Source organism: Bicyclus anynana, chromosome 9 (genome assembly GCF_947172395.1).
Source record: "Bicyclus anynana chromosome 9, ilBicAnyn1.1, whole genome shotgun sequence".
NCBI classification, from domain to species: Eukaryota; Metazoa; Arthropoda; class Insecta; order Lepidoptera; family Nymphalidae; genus Bicyclus; species Bicyclus anynana.
In genome coordinates, this window is record NC_069091.1 from 8,992,873 (window position 1) to 9,011,463 (window position 18,591).

The 18,591-nt window shown below is 38.7% G+C and overlaps 2 protein-coding genes across 3 annotated transcripts in view; one reads left to right on the top strand and one right to left on the bottom strand.

The window, feature by feature from the left end:
* Positions 1–13,485, top strand: LOC112046312 (uncharacterized). Its single transcript, XM_024082921.2, has 9 exons — positions 1–183; positions 2,688–2,884; positions 5,594–5,768; positions 6,602–6,701; positions 8,222–8,487; positions 9,229–9,471; positions 10,181–10,416; positions 10,887–11,142; positions 11,640–13,485. The coding sequence occupies exons 2-9, from the start codon at positions 2,751–2,753 to the stop codon at positions 11,829–11,831; spliced, it is 1,602 nt and encodes a 533-aa protein (XP_023938689.2). The 5' UTR covers positions 1–183; positions 2,688–2,750; the 3' UTR covers positions 11,832–13,485.
* Positions 12,384–18,591, bottom strand: part of LOC112046302 (acyl-CoA Delta-9 desaturase) — a 15,849-nt gene continuing 9,641 nt past the window's right edge. For both annotated transcript variants that reach the window (XM_024082910.2, XM_024082909.2), the window contains exon 5: positions 12,384–16,884. In XM_024082910.2, coding sequence (XP_023938678.1) covers positions 16,371–16,884 — 514 coding nt within the window. In that variant the 3' untranslated portion in view covers positions 12,384–16,370. The remainder of the gene's footprint in view (positions 16,885–18,591) is intronic.

Here is an 18,591-nt window from a genome sequence, read left to right on the forward strand (position 1 = left end):
CAATCGATATAGTTTGACCATAAAAGCGTTAGTTGGTCACGTATTAGATGGAAAATAGCTTGTATTGAAATAAAGAGAACAGAGTAGTGTTTGTTTAGGAAACATCCTGTGTGTGAAGTGGCGGTGGCGGAGAGCGAGGGTAATGCCGTGGCGGGAGGGGTAGGCCTCGCCGTGAATAGCAAGGTATGTCAAATAATTAGGTTTAAACACAGGGGCGTAGCTACTAATGATACAGGGTCCCCGGACTACAGGGCCCCTTACGATTGAAAGCAAAAATTTAGTAAAATATTATCGACAATATCACTTAATCTGGTGCTGTCGGAAAAAAACCCAAATAAATTAGTACATCTTGTGTAGGTAGGAGTGTGTTTGTAACTATAACAATTTTACCTACCTTGAGGTGAAAGACGAGTTAGGGGTAGGTAAATCAAAAACTAAAGTGATTTTTCGAGATTTTCTCGTCTAATTGGGCCCCCCATGCCCCAGCTAATTCTGATACAGGGCTTCAAGGCACAATACGCCACTAACAAAATACATATACTTATTCGCAAGTAGGAGTCGTGATAGCCCAGTGGATATGACCTCTGTCTCCGATTCCGGAGAGTGTCGGTTCGAATCCGGTCCGGGGCATGCACCTCAAACTTTTCGTTGTGTGCATTTTAAGAAATTAAATATCACGTGTCTCAAACGGTGAAGGAAAAACATCGTAAGGAAACCTGCATACCATAGAATTTTCCCAATTCTCTGCGTGTGTAAAGTCTGCCAATCCGCATTGGGCTAGCGTGGTGGACTATTGGCTTAACCCCTCTCATTCTGAGAGGAGACTCGAGCAGTGAGCCTAAAATGGGTTGATAATGATGAATGAAGTAGGTAGGTAAGTACATATAAGTTAGCTATATGTGAGAACAGAAAGGCTTATTGGCGCATAGCTGCTTGCCGAGAAGTGGTTGCTTCTAGACGACTTTAGCTAAACCCACTAGTATGACATGGATATCTAGATAATAGGTTTTATTAGTAACTAGCTAATTTCGTTATTCATATAAAAAATAACATTAAAATGCAAATAGCTATTGTTAAGGTGTAGCCTTCCACGATTTGTATTACCGCAGTCTCTATAGGTATCTCTGTAGGTACCTATATTCCTATTATATATCTATATAGTTAAGTATTTAACTGCAATGCGGATACTACGAGGAAATCAATTATCTAGGCTGGTAACTATCTGAGTAGGACTTAACTAATTCAAATATATACGATAAAGAAAAAACATTGTAGCACGAACGTCTTACTACGCTAGGGCTATTTCTCTTTAATAAGTAAGTACGAGTAACTAACTGTTAAACATAAACACTACAGTTTTTCACTTTTTTATGAAACATTTCTCGTCCTTAATCCTATTAAGTAGTCTTTTTTTTCACTACGGCGTCACCGTAGGGTTTGGGCGAGCGCAGAAGCATCGCCTGATGAGACCCGGATGAGACTAAAATAAAGATAGAGGACGGAACGGCATTCTAAGGGCGTCTCCTATGAGACTCGGACCTCGGCTTAGAGGGCCATTCGGGAAGCTGTAACCGTGACCTGAGTGAATCAGTCCGGACGCCCGATCGTGAGTTAGAAAACCCACGTCCGGGTGACGTTAGATGTCGGGGACCTCGTCTTCGCCGGCGAAGACGCTGTGTTGCTTGTGATTGTGTTGCCCGGGAAGCATTGTCGGTCGTCATGTCATCGTCCGGATCATAAAGGACGTTTTTAGGACGCCTCTGCTTGAAGTTAGCGTTAATGTTGGGAGTGTAGTTGCAGGCCTCAACCACTAGTTGATTGGGATGGATGGCAGCTCTGTCGAAAAAGTTTCGAGAGAGCTGTTTCATGTAACTAGCTACTGAAGGTGAAGTTTAATTAAGTTGTCGTGCGCGGGGCATCGCTACTCTCCTCCCGGCACGCGCGGACCATCGGAAGTGTTACGAACTATAGGAGTGGGTACAACAATAGTCCAGCGGGCAGGGATAGATGCCTAACTAAACATTATAAAATCCTAAATTTTACCGAGTTGGGAATCGAACCCAGGACCTCTCTGTTGAGAACCACACTACCAACTACGCCAAAATAATGATAATGATAACTCGTAAGGGTCGAACTTTTTATATGACGGCCTCCGTGGCGCTGTGGTATACGCGGTGGATTTACAAGACCGTGGTCCTGGGTTCGATCCCCGACTGGGCCGATTGAGGTTTTCTTAATTGGCCCAGGTCTGGTGGGAGCTTCGGCCGTGGCAAGTTACCACCCTACAGACAAAGACGTACCGCCAGCGCCAAGTGATTTAGCGTTCCACTACGATGTCGTGTAGAAACCGTGTGTGGATTTTCATCGTACTCCTAACAAGTTAGCCCGCTTCCGTCTTAAATTGCATCATCACTTACCATCAGGTGAGAATGTAGTTGTAATGTTTTCGTACTCTTGGATGATCAGTTGATCAATCGGTTAATTACTTCGTCTGAGTTGAACACTGTACCTATCTACTTAGTTACACGCACTACTGTAGCACCCAAGTGCAATTGGCCCCTTCTTGTCCGAGGCTGGTATTTATACTCATAGACTAATCTATTGACAGCCTAGGCTGTTGACATATAGTACAGTAGTCAAGGGCTAACTTGTAAAGAATAAATTGAAAAATATGTGGAACTGTCCAGGTATATCCAAGCCCGGGGGCGGCGCGCGGCGTGTGGGCGCTGCCGCAGCCGCCCCCGTGCACCATGGCGGCGGAGGAGTCGCTGCCCCCCTGCTCGCCCATGTCCCCCGACGCGCCCACCACGCAGCCTCGCATCACCACCAACATGACCCACCATTCGGACTTTCATCAACTGATTTTTGAAGCTGTCCGATCAGGGTAAGTAGGAACCTGTAGAATAGAACCCCTAAAAATAATTATATAATAATATTTATATGGATTACGCTACACATACCTTCCCCTTTAGATTCATGAACTCCAATGTTTATGATTACCTAGTAGGTAGGTGAAATTTCAACAATCTGAATACGTTACACATAAATATCTATATAACTGAGCAGACAAATAACAACAACAAAGCAACAGGCGCTAGCTATTTTGTGTATAGGTACCTACCCTCAAAAATTCAACAAATGCTCCTGCAACCAATTGTATTGAAGTTCAAACTATTAGGTAGGTCCGAGTTCTATCTATATAAATATTACTAGCGGACGCCCGCGACTTCGTCCGCGTAAAAATCGATGTCAACTTTCAACCCCTATTTCACATTATATTTTGCAAGTTTTATAACTTGTACCTAATAAATAGTCCACTTATCATTTTACATTTACAAATGTACCTAGAAAAATTAAGGACTTTCCGTACAAACTTTCTACCCCTACTTCACTCATTTCTGATTTTGTTTTCGCGACAAAAAGTATCCTATTATCCTTCTACGTATTATGGTCTCAAATCGTCTTAAGTATCATTTGAATTCATTCTGTAGTTTCAGCGTGATGCCCGGTCAAAAAAAAGGCAAACAGACAGACAAAAAATAGAAAATAGGCTTCAGTATCGATCTCCTACCTCTACCCTACTCCTACCCTACCCGTACCCTAACTGTATCCTACCCCTACCCTACCCGTACCCTACCCTACCCGTAATCTTCCCTTTCCCTACCCCTAGGATAGGGGTAGGCCCTACCCCTATCCTAGGGGTACCCCTAACCTAAGAATACACTCCCCTACCCTGACCTACCCCACCCTACCCCTACCCTACCTTTACCCCTACCCTACCCTTACACAACCCCTACCCTACCTGAACCCTACCCTACCCTACCCTATACCTTCCCTACCTTACTCCTACCCCTAGCAAAATCGGTCCAGCCCTATGAGCGTGGTGCGATGACAAAGGAAAATAGAGACTTCTATGCTAAAATTATAATCTTTAGATCTACTGGACCGATTTGAAAGATTGTTTTACCAATAGAAAGCTACGTTATTTGCGAGTGTCATAGGCTATGTTTGATTCCCATATTCACACAGGAACGGGAACTACGTAATTGAAAGCGCGGGGCGTCATGTAGCGGAATTTCTGCGTCTTCTAGGAATTTTGTATTATCTCCGAAACTATTTAACTAATTAACATACTATAAGGGGCAAATCTAATCTCCATAATATCCTTGTGATTATTAAATAATTTATTTTGATAAGGATTTAAGTTAAGTATCATAAATAATGACGCAAACCTAAGTATATAAAATTAATAATTTTTAAAACACAAAAGGTACTATATCTGCTAATATATAGAAAATAGATATATGGTGTCGCGGACTTTTTTGTAGAACTTTTAAAGATACATAAAGCCTCCGTACATTAATTTCAATTTTACACAATGGTTAAGGCAGCGCATGCGAACAAGTCTGCTAAAGAGGATTTTCGGTCCGACCTGTATGACAAAAACTGTGTTAACTCGGCGAATATATAACATACTAATATAAATAGCACTCCCCGATAATGTAGCATTCTACTGGTGAAAGAATTTTTGAAATCGGACCAGTAGTTCCGAAGATTACCCCATTTAAAAAATGTGACAAACTTACAAACTTTACCTCTTTATAATATTATTATATATTATATTATATATTATATATTATATATTATATTATAATTATAATTATATTATATTATATATTATATATTATATTATAATTATATTATATTATATTATATATTATATATTATATAATATATTATATATTATATATTAGTATAGATATAGATATAGATAAAGCTGAAGAGTTTGTTTGTTTGATTGAACGTGCTACTACTGGTCCGATTTGAAAAATTCTTTCAGTGTTAGATAGCCTATTTATAGAGGAAGGCGATAGGATATATATTATCCGGGCGTCAGCTAGTACATAATATAGCGCCTTAAGTTCGAAATATTAGGAGTACCTAGATAATATAATAAAGACCTATGTCTCACACTGCATAAGTATCTAGTGTTTCTGTACTCGATACTCGTAAAGACTAAACCAAGCTTGTACAATGTACCGTTTTCTGTGACCAAGGCATTTATCGTTGAAAATTATAGATTTTACCTACTAGATTCTTAGACGCGCGTATAAAATATTAGTAAAAGTAGATATTAGGTACCTACTCAAATGCGGTCGCTAACTTAGGAAATTGATATGATATGCAAAATTACAAATGGATGAGATCATTTTTATGACACATTTCGTAGGTATTTTGCACATAACTAATATTATTTTTAGTGGTGTGGACATATATATGCTCGTCACATGTGGTGGCATTTGCTACTACATTTTCACAGGAGTATTTAATACCGATATTACGATTGTAAAACACTAGCACAAGCAACAAAAGTAGCATAGGTGTGTTCTGCTGTCATTGACGTATCTAGAATTGTTGCCTAGGGTGGCCCCTATCCTATATATATCAAGTCTATTGTTAGTAGGAACTTAATATAATTCCATATAGGTAGCCCAGAATCCGAAATCAGAATCCATTATAGGGTGGGCTCGTGATTCCAACTCGCTCTTAGCTGTTTTTTAGTCTATGTTATATTATATTTTATGGTATTTAGAGAGGTGTCGGAAATCGAAAGGCTGGTAGAGAAGCTAGGCGCCGAAGTGTTGAGCGCGCGCGACCAGCACGGCTACACGCCGGCGCACTGGGCGGCGCTGGACGGCAGCGTGGCGGTCATGCGCTACCTCGTGGAGAGGAACGCGCCGGTTGATCTCTCCTGCTTGGGCACACAGGTAGGAGTGTGCGCGCGACCAGCAGGGCTACACGCCGGCGCACTGGGCGGCGCTGGACGGCAGCGTGGCGGTCATGCGCTACCTCGTGGAGAGGAACGCGCCGGTCGATCTCTACTGCTTGGGCTCAGAGTTGGCAAAGGCGGATTGAATGCTGAGTGCGCCCCAGACACTTCATCGGTACCTCTGTCACCTAAGACAATGACCTCGACATATTTCTTAAAATATCTACAAATAATAACCAATATAGACTACAAGCCCTTGAACAAAAATTACTTATACTCACCATTCAGACATACCGATCAGAAATGACGGCATAGTATTCAAAGTTATTTTCTGATATAGTTACAGCCTTCTAAGCGTTATTCACGTTGGGTCATTTCACAGGTAATTGTTGTTCAAGGGCTTGTAGTCTAATAGGGGTAAATCGAAAATATCGCTCTCTTTTTTTAAAATACACTGATATTTTCGATTAGTCGCTATTGGTTGTTTTTTGTTATAATCTTGTCTGAGATAATATCGAGTCACAGAGCCTGCGAATTGTAAATCATATTAAGTAACTAACCCCAATTTATGAAGGCTGAAAGTTCGTCAGTCTATCTGCCCCTACTATGGATTAGCAGGGATTCCTGCTTGTATGGACTGTGGTGGCTTTAGAACTAGAAGGTATTAGATACCTACCAGGTTTAAAGGGTCCAGAGTCCAAACCGTCAACCGTTCAAGTACCTAAAGCCATATCATTGTATAAAGCGTATTTTTTCAATATCTGTAGCGATATTTTAAATTTTTATATAAAAAAGCCGTTAATTTTAAACTTATTTGTTCAACTGTCTTAGGGGCCGCGTCCAATCCACTGGGCTTCCAGAAAAGGTCACGCTTCCGTTGTGCAAGTACTGCTGCAGTCAGGAGTAGCTGTTAATGCTGCAGATTTCAAAGGTATGCACTAACTACCTACCTATTATTACCTATAATCAACTTACCTATAATTACCTATCTATACTAATATAATAAAGCTGAAGAGTTTGTTTGTTTGTTTGATTGATTGAACGCGCTAATCTCAGGAACTACTGGTTCGATTTGAAAAATTCTTTCACTGTTAAATAGCCCATTTATCGAGGAAGGCTATAGGCTATATATTATCCCCATATTCCTATGGGAACGGGAACCACGCGGGTGAAACCGCGCGGCGTCAGCTAGTAAACTATACAATTTATTATTTACTAGCGGACGCCCTGGAATTCAGTTTTTAAAAAATCCCGCGGGAAGCATGGATTTTTCCGGGATGTAGCTTATGTGTTAATCCAGAGTAAAATCTATTTCCATTCCAAATTTCAGCTAAATCGTTTCAATAGCCGCAGTGTTAAGGAGGACACGTATTACACACTATCTTTCGCCTTTATAATATTAGTGTGATGTGATAAATATTACCTACCATCACTTAATAATCTACGATTTAAGGGTAGAACCATAGATTTACGATTCGGTACAAGTATAGAACAAACAATATAACTATTTAGCTTAAATAATTTAACGATTCTATATTATCTGTGTTGACAATCAGAAATCCCTTTAGCACAACCTACTCCATAGCAGAAAGAGCACACTTACCTGATAATGCTCTTGAACAAAACTATGCGACTTAATAGAAACTACCTACCTATCCAGTAGCCAGTTTCTTCAATGATTTTTTCTTCTTTATTGAAAAAACTACCGTACCCGGTCAAGCTTCGCTTTGACTCATTCACTACCCCTATCATATTCTACTCCCACTCTACACCTACCCTACCCTACTCTACACCTACCCCTTCCCTACCACTAACGTCAATCAATTGCCTTTCGGAACTTTTCCACTAACACTTTAACTTTATGGTACGGTATTCAAGTTCAAATTGCCTTTTAAGTATTATTACGTTATTAAAGTGTAGGAGTATAGAAAAATATGGTAGGGTGGACTACTCTTGTCATTCAGGGGTATGAAAAATAGATAGTAGCCGATTCTCAGACTTACTAAATATGCATAAAAAATTCACAACAATCGGTCAAGCTGTTTCGGAGGAGTAAAGGAACGAACGAGCCGTGATAGCCCAGTGGATGTGACCTCTGCCTCCTATTTCCGGAGGGTGTGGGTTCGAATCCGGTCCGGGGCATGCACCTCCAATTTTTCAGTTGTGTGCATTTTAAGAAATTAAATATCACGAGTCTCGAACGGTGAAGAAAAAACATCGTGAGGAAACCTGCATACCAGAGAATTTTCTCAATTCTCTGCGTGTGTGAAGCCTGCCAATCCGCATTGGGCCAGCGCGGTGGACTATTGGCCTAACCCCTCTCATTCTGAGAGGAGAATCGAGCTCAGCAGTGAGCCGAATATGGGATAATGATGATGAAAGGAACGAACATTGGGACATGAGAATTTTGTTAATTAGATTTTTTAATGATTGCTTGTAATTTGTTCTAAGGTCTGACTCCACTAATGACTGCATGTATGTATGGGAAATCCGCCACGGCTGCATATTTGCTCGGCATGGGTGCAGCGACTCGTTTATCTGACATCAACGGTGACACCGCCCTGCACTGGGCAGCGTACAAGGGGCACGCTGATCTAGTCCGGCTCCTCATTTACTCTGGCGTCCCGTTACACTGCACCGATAATTTTGGATCAACGCCTTTGCATCTAGCCTGCCTGTCCGGAAATTTGACTTGCGTTCGATTGCTTTGTGAGAAGGTACGAAGGATTTTAATGTCTTTCTATTTTGAAAAATGTAATGTGATATTTATTGTTGGTCTCGACTGCTCAAGTTAAGAAAGTTTATTTTAGGTCGGACTTACTTGCATCAAGGCCGACCTACTCCATGTTATAACCTTTATACCTTATTCTAATAAGTAGAACCTTAAATGTTGAGAAAATTTTAATCGTGCGCTATTGTATTGTAACATCTGTTCACACAAAGTTGTTATATGTATGTAGTTATTGTAAAACAGTTAGGTACACGCTAACAGATTAATAGAGAAAACTATTTGACTTAGAAGGCGTACAGAAACAAGCAAGCTATAATACCTACACTACTTCTAGATACTCGTTTGTATTTGAAAGAATTCTATAGATATGAACGCTCAATAAATAGTAGCAATGGTCTAGAATACCAGAACTGACAACAGTTATTACCCTTATCTCAGGAAAAACAGTTGCCTTCACATTAAAATAATACGAATACGAAGTATTAATAAAGCAACTGCTCATCACTGTCCGAAAATCCTTAAAGTCCCTTATTATATACTAATTAATACGGTGAAATGCCAATCTGCTTATCATATATCTGTGGCATAGTTGTTTATGTCTGAATTCAACAATAAATCTTCAATTACAACGTTCACTTAACCAGCAGGTGCTATCAGCCTATCACCGCGCTCACATTCAGTTCCAGCTTCGTGAACACTCTATACTAATATACTATCTATGTTGTAGGTTAAAGCAGAACTGGAACCACGTGATAAAAATGGCAAAACCCCTCTAATGCTCGCACAAAGTCACCGCCACGCTGAGGTGGTGAAACTGTTGCAAAAGGAGATGAAACGCAAGTCCCACTGGATGCCGCCGCTCTCGGAGTTCTGGGCGCTTCTGTTCGGTGGTGCCGGAGATTCTAAGGGACCTCTACTGTTTTTCCTTGTCTCTGTCCTTTTGTGGGGTTATCCTATGTATATAATTAGGGTAAGCATTAAGTATACCTAAGTACCTAATGAATATGTACGTAACTGCCTCCTCCAGTGGATGTTGTGTTCCGTTTTATTCAGCAAGCAAAAGAGACATAGCCAATATGCATAATTAACACGTTGTAACTTTACATAAAAAAAATATAAACAACAGACTCAAATACAAATACACACGTAGCTTGATGTGCTTCAGATAATGAGGTGCTGAATTTAAGTTTGACGATATAAAATAAAGAACTTTTCTTGCATCCGGTCAAACAGACAGACAAATAAAAAGTTTGTCTAGTATTGTGTTTTTATACAGTTATTTTGAATAACTGTTCTTTATCTGACTAACATCTTAAATAACAACTCATAATAAGGGGCGCAATGGGTCGACCCCCCACTAGGACTGACGACATCAAGCGAGTCGCAGGAATTCGCTGGATGCAGGCGTCTCAGAATCGTTTTGTTTGGAAGTCCCTACAATAGGCCTTAGTCCTGCAGTGGAGATCCATCGGCTGATATGATGACTCATCATACTAAGGGGTGCAGCGTTGGTCCCCCACCAGGAGGACTGACGACATCAAGCGAGTCGCATGGATTCGCTGGATACAGGTGGCTCGGTATCGTGATGTTTGGAAGTCCCTACAAAAGGCCTTTGTCCTGCAGTGAACGTCCATCGGCTGGTATGATGATGATGACTCACTCACCTTTTTCGTTTCCAGTGCATCCCCTTAACATGGAATACGTTACGCCTGTCCCATTACTGCTTCCTCTACTGGAACGCCATCATGTGGATCAGTTGGGTGATCGCCAACCGTCGCGACCCTGGCTACATCCCCCAGAACTCCGAAACCTACTACAGAGCTATACGACAGATCCCCTACTACGATAAGTGGAAGAAGAGGAACATCATACTATCACGGCTGTGCCATACATGCAGATGTTTGAGGCCATTGAGGTACGTATACCTAATTCAGCCACCAGAAACCACGTTGCTATTATCTATATTATAATAGACTACAGGCCCTTGAACAAAAATTACATGTGAAATGAACCAGCATGAATAACGCTTAGAAGGCTATTACTATATCATAGAATAACTCTGTTGCACTATGCCGATACTTTATCCGTAAACGCTGTACATTTTTCCAGCGCAGGAATCGAAAGATAAGAGTCGCAAGCCTTACTCTTTACTCGCGTACTCACCACTGTACCGCTCAGAAATGACGACATAGTGTTATAGTTATTTTCTGATAAAGTAACAGCCTTCTAAGCGTTATTCACGTTGGTTCATTTCACAGGTAATTTTTGTTCAAGGGTTTGAAGTCTATAAGGAAATCTTGGCTATGTAAGAACTGAAGTGTGCCATTCAAAAAAGGTTGATAACCATGATACAGAAAAGACAAACATGCTAAATTTTCTCCGCAGAGCCAAACACTGTCGCATCTGCAAACGCTGCGTGGCTTACTTCGATCACCACTGCCCGTTCATTTACAACTGCATTGGAGTCCGGAACCGCATGTGGTTCTTCCTCTTCGTCATGAGTGTTGCCATCAACTGCACTCTTTCCATATACTTCGCCTGCTACTGTTTGCTGTTGGAAGGCTTCGGAGTACTGTATGTGCTGGGTTTATTGGAGGCCATCATATTTTGCGTGCTTGGTTGGATATTGACTTGCACTTCGGTAAGTATAAATACTGATTGCGCTCTATACCTACCTGAGTTGTTTGCCTATGCTCCTATCTAATATTATAACGATAGGGAATTATGGATATTGCTTTAGGAGGTACCGGTTTTTTTTGGTTCCAGAACCTCAACCGTAATTTTAAAATATACATTTTTTTTGTGAAATACTTTATATAAGAAATAATGTCAGCGTTCAGACACTTAGCTTCGTGCAACCCATCGAAAAAGCCGTTAAAGACTACGTAGGTAGATACTTAACTATTTAAGTACCTATGTACCTTTGGTACAAACATGAACTGATAAACTTTCAGATTTTATAACATGACGAAAGTCTTGCTATCAAAGGCTTATAAACCACTATCAATATGCGGTATCTACTATAGGTAATGGCTATATACCTAATCATTTGATCTGTTCAAGTAGTTTATTTCGATTCGATCTCAGACATAGATTTGACCTACCCTCAAAATATTATTTTTTTACATTTCATTACAGATCCTACACGCCTGCATGAATCTGACCACAAACGAAATGTTTAACTACAAAAGATACCCATATTTACGTGACAAGAGAGGCAGATACCAGAACCCTTTTTCGAGAGGTCCTTTTATGAATCTGATTGAATTCTTCGTGTGCCTTCCCGATAAATGTGACGAGCAAGATATATTCTACGAGGAAAACATATGATGCAAGCATGTATGACAAAGTCTGACTAAAACTCATGACATTGTCGATTGGTCAACACCAATGCGATCAAAAAGTGAACTCGAACTTCGTTACAAAGTTGATGACATATACTCCACACACATAAAAAGTTAAAAGCACAAAAGGCGCCGCCAATCATCGTCCGTTGTTTTAAGTATGTGTGAAAATTGACCAATCACAATCATTGCTCTACAGTAGAGTCGCAGCATAAACATGATTGGCAGATTTGGTCTTCGCTTCGGTTTCTAATTGAAATTCTATGCATTGTAGTTCTATTTGCCTAACATAACTTGTATGTAACAGGTAGGTACATATTTCATATAGTTATTTTAACTAAACACTGTGAAATAACGTTAACCACCAAATACTGAAAAAACATCTAATTTACCTTAAACTTTAATTGGTATTGAAATATATTCTGGTGTTTACCCTAATATCCTTAACCTGAACTAATGTTTCAGTATTCTGTTAAAACTAAGTATAAATAATTGAATACAATAATTATTGGTAAAGTTATAAATAAAACAAGAATAATAATTTTGCACTGGTATAATTTAAGAACAGCAGTGTAGGCCTAAGCCTAATTAATTATTATTATTATTAACAACTATAGTGCTCACTTCACACGGCGTCAAATATATTAGTGTTTTTAACAAATAGTCCAATAGTTAAGACACAATTTTCACCTTTAATATTCATCACCGTTTGAAGCAAGCTTAACCTGAGTTTAAAAAACAATGGGATGACAGTTAAAATATCTATTTACTTGCTATTAAGTATTAATATGAATAAGTGTTTTTGTATTTTTCATTTGTGCTTTTGTTTAAACAAATAATAAATATTAAATACGACATTCCATTGATGACAACGATATAACATTTTCTTTCCTACTTTACTTACCTACCATATCACATTTACCTTTACACATCAGTCCAAAATCATAGGCATTGTAGTTCACCTCCAAAATAATTTTCTATCGGAATAGTCCAACCCCAAAAACCCCTCCCGCGTATCGCCTGGCCGTCAACCTGCGATCGGCGAGCCGTAGACGATTCGACGCTTGAGCAATACGATTATCATCCGTTTTCCGGTTGATATGTGTGTAAACCCTTACGAGGTATGGCAACAGAGGGGAGCGCCCCTGTCGCTCCTCTCGCGGGCGAGAAAACTATCAGGCAATGAATGAAGGACACTCCTCACTCATTAGCACCCGCTCACTTATGACGTCATACCCCGCACCCCCTGCGCCGACGTGAAACTAGTCACGTACTTAACCCATACATCGCCACAGGTATCGTACAATGCCTACGGTTAGTCTCACAGACCACATCGTTACGATACACTAAACACGTACAACCTATAACATTTAAAATATTCGAACAGACAAAAATAACTCACTGGGTGTTGCGTTATTATTATAGGTAACAAATATAATAATGTTTTTATAAAAAAAAAATGTGCTACAAATGCATACGACGACTAGTGACAAAATACCCATTGTTATTTTTGTATGCGGTGTATAATACTGATGTGTTACCTAAAATGATCACTCTATATAAACTCAGAATTACTTACACGTAAAATAAGTTAGATATTATGCATTCAGCAGAAAATATATTCACTAATCATAGCGCGCTAGAAAGCTTCTATCGCATAGAGAGCGCACACGATAAGTTTACGCGTGGCCAAAATCAAGAACTAATCAAATGCCGCCATATTGTCGTCTATCTCTTTTTTTATGACCAATATTCGCATTCCTCTCCAACTAGTCGGGAAAGACTGTATTAGGTTAGGAGTGGGTACAACAATAGACCAACGGGGCGGAGATCGAACCACCACCCCTCGGTGATGAGTCCGACCGCTCTTTCCGTTGAGCTTCTCTATCCCTCTCTAGGTGACTAAAAGAGATCGCCTAGCTGGCATCAAGAGCGCCACTAGTCGCGAGCAGACTTATCCTGCGCGCACTCTAATTAACAAATTGTATTATAATAAACAATGCTAAACAAGAAATATTTTTTTCCCCCACTGGCCAAGGAAGGTAAAATAAATACTCGTAAATATATACTTGTATATGGGATATATGTCTCATTCTTGGCCACGTTAGGCTTATATTGCTTCAACTTATCTTTCACTTGAAGAGGATCATTTACCCAGTTTATCAAATAACCTGGTGTAAATGCGTTTTGCTTATGTAAATAGGTCACAACTAAGTATTTGGAATGATTGTAATCCTGATAGAGGCGGGGCGTTTAAATCAAGTTAAGTTAATTATTTTTGTCCCAGGGTTAATCGCTGGAATGCCTGAACCAAGTTTAATGGTTTCACTAGAAGATAGAGGAAGTTATTGAGGAAAAGGGCTGTTTTTAATCCCGAAATCCCTCCGTTATCCGGTGGAAATACGGCATTTCAGCTAAAATTCCTCCGGGATCGGGATATGCGTAGGAAAACCGCATTTTATTAAAGAGTACTACCAAGATTGGTAAGAATTGACCAAACATTTTCCTATAAAAAACCTACACCATTAGAGGTAATTGCAAAAGTAACGGGGTCCCTATTGGTTTTATTAATAAAGGTTTCACATCCTAAGCTCACTTGACCAGTTTTCTATGTATTAGTAAATCCATAAAAACATCATTGTTTACCATAATACCTTGAGTTAAAAAATACATATTTATAAATATACTAAAGGCGCCATTACACTATTTCTGTTTATAATGCTTATAAACAAACATACTCACGTAGTGAATGTTTACACTAAAGATTATGCAAACTACATAATACGCCTGGGTTATAAATACATAAAAACTGTTTGTTTTTATATATTCAGTCCCTCTAACGACATTTTTAATGCTAAAATATATCAAACGATTTTAGCTAACCCAAGTAAAACCTCGATAGAATCTAATAGGAAGCCTTAAGATTTTTTTATTCGATATTTTTTGTAACATTTCATATTTTTATTCGATTATTTGCAAGGCTACAAGAAACCTTGTTATATTCAGATCCATTTGTAAAGATTTCGTGCTTAGAAACATTATATGTATAATTTTTATTAAATCCATTATATTAATTCTAATTTTACAACAATTCTTTATTATAGTTGTTCGTCACAATTTGTTTAAATATTTCCTTGTTTCATAATTTAACAGTATGTTTGTGATAAATTACTTTTTTCCTCGATTCGTTAAGGTTAAATTGAACAGTATAATGTGTTAATCGAATAATAAATTACAAATAAAAAATAAATTGCAATTTCAAAAATGGTTATCTCGATAGCCTTGCGAATTCGACCTCAACAGTGTTAAGATCAAAATATAATATTTTAAAATTATTAAATAAAAAACATTTCAAGAAATCTTGATTATTTTTCTTTTTATAGATAAAGATCACATCAATTATTTTTAAGGGCCATCCGTTAAAATCCCAGTTTAAAAGGTTTTGACCTTTCATCAACTGGTTACAACATTTAGTTGCCTCTACCCAGTTCCCCGCCATGTCCATGTTGTGTAGATTATTATCAATATTATAATAAATAATTTTATTATTTATGAATAATCGATTTTAAGTGACGCAATAAATACGACATAAAAAAATCTACGTTGCAGTTTTACTGGCTCGATATGGCGCTAGATGGAAAGGTCAGAGGGAATTGATAACATATGACGACACTTTATCTAACATCTTAACAGAATTAATCTTGTTAGTTTAGTTACTTAATGGAGTAAGATAAGGCCTGACATAGCGAGACATAAAATATTATGAAGGCTGAAAATTTCTCAACCTATGGTAATATAGAATATTCCACAGCTGAATGAAAATTTGTAAGCCTATGGCTCATAGAATATCCCTCGGCGGAATGAAAATTTGTCAGCCTATGGTCCTACCATATAGGATATTTCAGAGCTGAATGAAAACACATGAGAATCAATGAGTCGCCAATTAGCTTCGAGGCAATTTGAAAAACACAGGTAAAGATCAAATTTCAAAGGTCTCTAGCGATGTGTTGTGTGAAGATAAAGTACTGGCGACTGAAGACATGATTCCTCATAATATCCCATAGATAATAGAAGATAGTGGTACTAAAATTACGTTTTAGTACTACTAGTAGAAGATCCGAATTAGACACTTCTTGGCCAAACTATTAGCCAGGAGTTTTTGAGGCAACTCTCAATATATTCCCACCATCCTAGTTTTGATAAAAAACACTTTTTACCCAATAAACAGATGAGTGAACGTCTCTAATACGTATTTTAGATTACACTATCTTACCCTTCTTCAAAAACCACCAAAGTCCAAGCTCAATAATTAGCTACCATGGGTTATGGCAGAAGCATAGGCTGACTAACTTTCAGTCTTCACAAAATAAGGTCAGTCTGGCTATCGCAGGCTCACGTTATACAATCTATACAATGACACATCAAATCTCGGTCAACAGAAATGTGACGTACGAATGGACTTTTATTGTGCTATTGTTATTTTGTGTTTAGTTTGCTATTAGCTTTGTTATTAATTTGCAACTATTTAATCATCTTTCTCGTCCTTGGGGTTAATTCTTATAGCGGCTTTGATTTCCTCAGCCGAGTGATCCTTGTCGCCCCAACCCCACAGATGATGAGTGCCGTCGCCGGTGCGTTTTACCCTGTTCTGGATAATTTCGTCTGACACTGTCTTAAGGTCGTAGGCCCAGCCGATTTTGGCGAAGAAGTTGATGAAGTTGGTGGTGAAGTTCAACCTGTTGTTGCCCAGTTCGGCGGTTTTGTAGTCCCATGGGAAAGTGTGGTGGTAGTTGTGGAAGCCTTCACCAAGAGCGAACACTGAGACTGAAATGTTTTCTGAAGGCTGGATGTTCTTGTCATAGGGCTTGTCGCCCCACTTGTGGGCAGCGGAGTTCACTAACCATGTGACGTTGAGGATGAACGCATACCGGAACATTGCGGCCACGAAGTAGGCGTTGAGCCACGTCTCGCCCCAGTAGTACACCGGTATCACTGTCGGCAGTATGAAGCAGGCGATCGGCATGAGGAGTAGATAGTACCTGAAAATAGATATTTGTTGTCTATACTAATAGTATAGAAGAAAGATTTAATTGTTTGTTGGGTGTGTGTTTGTATGTAATGAATCAAATATGGCTCCAAAACTACTTTGAAAACCGATTTGAAAAATTATTTCACTGTTAGCTACACTATCCCCGAGTGCTGTAGACTATACTATATTTTAAAAACAAATTAGGGACCTTTCCTCCTAATGTAACCCAAGATGTAAAAATGGCTGAAAATTGGTGGGAAGGGAGCTTAGAACCAGGAGACGGACATAGGATACTTAGGGTAGGGGTAAGTGGTGTACCTATCTACCATATGCATATTATCCATTAATTACGGGACACCCTGTATATTTAAAATTATGTATTGTTTTTTTTTATTTACCACCCAGTTATGAAAATATATTAACTGTATCTATTTGTTCTATGAGTTGCTCTAATATTGCGTAAAATAACCAGCGATTTATACCCTCATTTTTAATTTGTTTGTTGATAAACATTCCACATCGAGTTTGGCTATAGCAATGGCGTGTACTAGCTTTTTAACTAACTTTGTTTTAACCGCTATCATATATTTGTTATTTCATATTAAAATCTAAGAAACAATAAATTATCTATACTAATATTATAAAGAGGAAAACTTTGTTTGTTTGTTTGATTGTAATGAATAGGTTCAAAAACTACTGGACCGATTTTAAAAATTCTTTCACCATTCAAAAGCTACATTATCCACAAGTAATATAGGCTAAATTTAATTTTGGAAAAAAATAGGGTTCCGTAAGATATTTGGGTTTTTCGGATACAAGGTGTAAAAAATCAACCAGAAAAGTAGGGTAGGGATAGGTAGGAGTAAGGTAGGGGTAGGGGTAGGATAGGGGTAGTTGAAAGTTTACATCGAGTTTCACGCGGACGAAGTCGCGGGCGTCGTCTAGTAATTTAATAAAACAGAATCTTGGATCAAGAACAACAAATCAATAATAATCTAGAAAATCACTAAATCGATTTCACAGATATTCGCTGTACCTACTATATATAAAAATACACGTGGGAAATTGAATCATGTTTTTACAAAGTAAAATTATTTCAACACACTACCAATGTATAATTAATTTCACTACAATGTTGTTTTATTAGGCATTGTTGTATAATTTTTTTATATATCACTACAATGTACGCGATATAATTATATCATATCTTAGTTCTATTAATATACTCGCACGTAATACGGCGGTGTGCTTTTTAACTGACTTAAAGAAAAGGAGGATTCGAGTAATTTTTTTTTCTTTTTTTTGTATGTATTGTTAGCAATTTTAAGTATTGGTCCTACTAAGTCATGATACTACGTCATGATACGTCAATATACCGACGTATCATGACATAATAGGACTAATATTTATAATTGCTATATATATATATTTATAGAGGGGACGTCTGACGAGGCCAGACGGGTGATCAGTCCTAATTAGGGACCATTCCACCCAATTCCCGTGGTAAAAGGACACAGGTTCACTGGTGTCTCGACAGTGTTCCCCCCTCAAAGATAGCTGGTCTCCTCCTCACCACTGACTGTCTGCATTTTGTCGAGCCATTCCATCGTGTATTCCATCGTATTTATAATTGCTAACATTATGTTACGCTTTTTGAAAAGATGGAGGAGGCCTTTACCCTTTCAGGGGTCCATATTTAAAAAGAACATACTAACTA